We start from the raw sequence: 4,978 nt of genomic DNA, 5'->3' as shown, positions 1-4,978 counted from the left end.
TGTCGCGGGCTGTCTGAGCCTGGCCGGCTGAACCATCTGTCTCAGCAGGTCGAGCTTATTCGGGCAGGAGCTGCTGATGCACCTGTTGTTAGGTGTGGGATGAATGTGTTGAGAGCTCTCACTGTGGAGCTCACCTTAGGGCACCTTTCAAGCCACAGGAATAAAGTTAGCGCAAGGACCGTGCTTTTTCAGGTGCTGTTAACCATTCTGAGTCAGCCGCTGATGGCGGGCTGGCATATTAATAAACCTGCAGCAGCACCTAATGGCTGGTTTCAGAATCACTTGGCAAAATTTATCCGAAAGCAGTGAGGTGTGATGATCCCATTTGTACCAGGCTTGGCTGTGCTGGGTTCCTGGACAGCCGTAGTTTCTCACAAAGCAGCGTGCAGCGGATTCCGCAGACAGGGAGCTCAGGCAGCGTTTGCCACCACAGTGAAATGCTTGCTTACTTTCATCAAAGTGGGTAAGATTTTTAAAAGCAACCCTCAGGGAGAGTGTTCTATCAGCCTGGTTTGTTGCGGCATGTGCTCCCAGAACAGCTTACTGGTTGGTCTAGGTAGGTCTAGAGAGTGCAGCTCCTCGGCAGTGCTGGGCCCACCCTTGGCTGATTGGCATCACGGGCATCTGGCTGAGTCCACCGGGCTCTGCCAGCTGACAGCTGCTGTTCTGCGTTCCTGTGTAAACCAGCACTGACAGTGGCATCACACTGGTGTGAAGTCAGGATTTGAAGTCAGCCTGTGTTCCCCTAATATTGAGGGAAATAAAAGAGAAACAGGGAATGAAACAGGGGATGAGGGGAATTAATTTTACTTGGATGCAGGTAGATTGGAAAGGTCTGCTTTTAACTGAAGCTTCTCTTCTGTCCATACTGTTTTCCTCACATGTTCTGTGTTTGCAGAATTTCAGTTCTAGCAAAAGTAGCATTTACCAACAAAACATTTGATGTATTTGGTGATTGATATAATGTGAAACTAGAAACCATTCCCTTATTGTTTGGCAGAAATATTGATTTTGGTGTTTCAGAGTAAATCCAAAGAATATAATCCTGCTTATAATACTTCGTTGGGAGCGAAGTGATTCAGCGCTATTATTTAATTTTACTTGAACGATGTCTTCAACCAGTCAGCATCTGAGTTAATTGTACATAGTGTAACTGCAGCTTGGTGAGGAGAAAAGCTTCTAAGGCATTGCAGAGAAGACCGAAATTGTCAGCAGTTAGTGGAAAATAAGAATAAGCATGAATCTTTTCTTAGAAATTGTCCTCTGCTGTGCTGAGTCTCTCCTGCTTATAAAATCTGCTGGCAGTCATTTTAGTTTGAGTCTAGATGCCGAACCAAGGACATACTTCCAGCTGAATTGATAACATTGGTTTCCTCTGCCAAAGACCATGACATAAATGATTCAGAAATGAGGTAGGGTCTTCCCATTAACATGGGGAGTTTGGAAGATATATGAATATACCTGGATTGCTTCAAGAGCATTCAGTAAACTCAGTGGAGTTTTTCTTGCATGCATGAAAATCTTTAAAGAGTTATCTATGATCTCCAGAAGGTTTGCTGAAACAACCAAAGTTATTTCAAAGGTCTGATGGATGACAAAACTTTGGCACAAGTAAATTTTAGGCGGGTATTTTCAGATGTTTCCAGTGAATTGAGATGCATGAATTTTTACTTGCAAAAGGAGAGATATTTTAAATTAGTGTTCCTTCAAATCAGGACAGTTTATTTAAATATATAAAAGCAGAGACATCTGAATATATCACTTCTACGTATCCCAGTGGTAGAGCCACACCAGCTGGAGCCCAGGGGGGTCCAATTCTTGACATCGTGTGCCATGCTGCAGGAATAGCACCAAGGAGAATTTCCTTCCTGAGATTCCTGAGTGTCCACAGCCCTTTGCTTCAGAAAGGTAGAGGGGAAAAAATGCAGGTGACTGAAAAGAAGGAAAAGTAGCACAAACATGAGGAGATGGACTTTCAGAGGTGTCACCTTTCATTTACTGGAGTTAAAAATGCTAAATCGGCAATCAGACTTTACCGAATGGATGGGAAAATACTGCCCTGTACTTTTTCTCACAGGTAGATAACTTACTGAAATACTTGGCCCTAGTTGCTTGGGGGGGAAGGGGGAGGGGCGAAGAAAGGCTCAGATTAAAATAAGACTTCAGGCCTATTTAGATTTTAGTGGTTGTGTTTTGAGAGGATAGTGCAGTACTGGAGTGGGTTTGTGAAAAGCTGGACAGAAAGGCATCGAATCATGTTTAGGGAAGAAATTGTATTTTCCACGGAACTATTTTTGCTGTCCATGCTATTTCTTTACTTCCCTGCCTTCGTAGCTCTAAAATTTGCATTCATGCTAATGTGTTTGTTTTTTACCATGCTCATCTCTAGGCATAACATATCCAAAGACTTTGAAAACCACAGCACTGCTAACAGATGCTCTTACTGGCAGCTTCTTCTTGTTTGCTTTTGTGCTGGGTCTGGAATAAATGGAGTTGGTTCCATATATTTAATTTTGTCTCTCATCAAAATGTGTGACTGCATTTTATGATTTTTAAATTACAACTGTTTTATTTTGGGATCTAGCAGTAGCCAAGCAATCTGGTTAGTTCATATCCTTTTTGAACAAAGGGATTTTTTTTTTAATTGTGTTAAGGTTGCTGGCAGCCAATATAGGAGTGGTTTTGGAAACCTCTCTATTTCCATTTTTCCTGTTGTTGGAGCTTCTAAGACAAAGCTAGAATGTTTGGGAGTGCCAGGGAAGGTAGGAGTTTCAAGATGTTTTTTGAGTTTACTAACAAATAAGTTCCCTGGGCTGCCACTGTGTCTTTCTGTTGAAGAAATTAATGTTAAAACTAAAGAACGTCATGAACTCTTTTTTAAACGCTTTTAGGAAACGAACGTCCTGGGGTTTAAAGGACCTCGTAAAATGAGTGTGATCATACCAGGGATGAATATGGACCACGAAAGAGTTTCCATCAGACCACGAAATGTAAGTCATACTATCAGCCAATGCTAAAAATTACTTGAATTCTTTTTCAGTTAGAGTTGGGGATTTTTGCATTTCTGAAAGTTTAGCGGTTAAAAAACCCCGATATTTGAACAATCACAGGACAATGGGATGTTAGTCACAAAAGCACTACAAATAATAATGTATTTTGGTAACAAAAGATACAACGAACCTTTTCCAAGCTGTGGCGGAATGCGTGTTTGCACTGAGATACTCAGAGTTCTCTGTTTCATTCCACAATGCTGTTTTAAGAGCTGAGGGCAACTCTTTAATCTTTGGGCGAGGATTGATGAACTTTATTTTTGTGTGTGAATTTATTTTTTGTCTTGTGAGAGTGTTAAACTGAACTGTGTATCTGTGGTGCATGCAGGAACACGAGACCCTTCTTGCAAGATGGCAGAACAAAAATACCGAGAGTGTCATTGAGCTGCATAACAAAACGCCGGTCTGGAATGATGACACCCAGTCCTATGTTTTAAATTTCCATGGTCGAGTCACACAGGCCTCGGTGAAAAACTTCCAAATTATTCACGATAACGATCGTAAGTGTAGCTCTCTGTCTGTACCGCGTAGAAACAGTACTGCTGCACTGCCCAGCTGTTGTTACCCGAGCGAGGGTGTAAACGCTGCTGCAGACCAGTGACTCTGCTATGTGCTAGCTGAGTTTTCTCCCGTGGCTGCCCGCCTGGTGAACTGAGCCACAGCTTAGAGTCATTTCTGCTCTCAGGGCTGTGGTACTTGCAGTCAGCAGGACGGTAGGACAGCATCCCTCCACTCAAGCACTCGTGCCACACAGTCCTTCCCTGGGTTTGTCGTTCACTCTGGTCCCCAGCTGGAGACTGGTCTCACTGCACATCCATTTTGCCATGACTAGTCTTTGTAGCCTTGGTCCCACAGAACACTCTGAAAATGTCAGGGTTGCTTTCCACGCCATCACTGGGACCTTCCCAATGTGCTGCTCCTGCCAGCAAGGTACAGCCCCCTTTTTTCTCAAGCTTAAGTACAGATGTTGGAGCAGGGATAAAGACAAGTGCTCGCGTGAGTGCTGCTGCCCCACTTTACACCCGCTTTGGGCAAGCATAGTCACTAGGTGCTGGAGCACACTGTGCTACACCACTCCGTGCTTATAGTGCAGGGGGATACTGGAAACCAGAGAAAAGTGGCCGTGCCAGTCTCTGAGAGCAACACTGAATTTGAAGCATTATTGTATGCTTTGCTGCATTTTATAACGCCTGCTTCGGCAGCTAAGCATTTCAAACAGTGAACGAGGCTGAGATTTCCTCTTGCTAACAGAATACAAAGGGAAAAAGTTGAGGAAGAATTTCTGAATATGGTATTACGGAGAGACATGATTAGATCTAGATCACAATCGTGTCTTCTCTTCCGCCGTCCTTGCTTGTCCACTTGCCTGAAGTTAAGTGGGAATAAAATTAATTGGTTCTTGGTACGTGTGAAGCTTGGCACAAGGTCTGTGTAAGAGGTTTGAGCATTCTATGCAGAAACAATTTTCTCTCTGTGCTTGCAAAACCCACTTTTCATCTGTGTAGTTTTTTTGACGCTAAGTCTTGCAATCCTTTATCACTCAGCTGTTCCTCACTCAAGCTATCCTTGCTTCTCCCTCTGCTATCAGCACACCCAGTTGCATGAGTAAGTGTTGCAAGGTTTGATGAGTGAGCATGTTTTGGTTTGCATTTTCTGAACTGGGCCAGAGGATGATGTTGAATGCATGCTTATTTAGTAAGGGCTGCAAACAAAGATAATGCTTTGTCACCTTTTATGACCTCTCTTGCAGCTGACTATATAGTGATGCAGTTTGGCCGTGTGGCAGAGGACGTGTTCACCATGGACTACAACTACCCCATGTGCGCGCTACAAGCCTTTGCTATTGCCCTTTCAAGTTTTGACAGCAAGCTGGCTTGTGAGTAAAGGGGCATGGGTGAGCATCCTCTTGAAGGAAGCAGTTTGCCGTA

At 43.6% G+C, this 4,978-nt stretch overlaps 1 protein-coding gene across 1 annotated transcript in view; it reads left to right on the top strand.

Annotated features, from left to right (window-relative positions):
- The window catches only part of TUB (tubby bipartite transcription factor), a 33,981-nt gene extending 29,047 nt beyond the window's left edge, over positions 1 to 4,934 (top strand). Inside the window, exons 8-10 of the mRNA XM_010139288.1 lie at positions 2,892 to 2,990; positions 3,379 to 3,550; positions 4,801 to 4,934. Coding sequence (XP_010137590.1) covers positions 2,892 to 2,990; positions 3,379 to 3,550; positions 4,801 to 4,934 — 405 coding nt within the window. The remainder of the gene's footprint in view (positions 1 to 2,891; positions 2,991 to 3,378; positions 3,551 to 4,800) is intronic.
- The last annotated feature ends 44 nt before the right edge of the window (positions 4,935 to 4,978 follow it).

The sequence above is a fragment of the Buceros rhinoceros genome, unplaced genomic scaffold, assembly GCF_000710305.1.
Source record: "Buceros rhinoceros silvestris isolate BGI_N320 unplaced genomic scaffold, ASM71030v1 scaffold8047, whole genome shotgun sequence".
Classification (NCBI taxonomy): Eukaryota; Metazoa; Chordata; class Aves; order Bucerotiformes; family Bucerotidae; genus Buceros; species Buceros rhinoceros.
The sequence above is the reverse complement of the archived record's forward strand: the minus strand, read 5'-3'. Positions and strand labels throughout refer to the sequence as shown.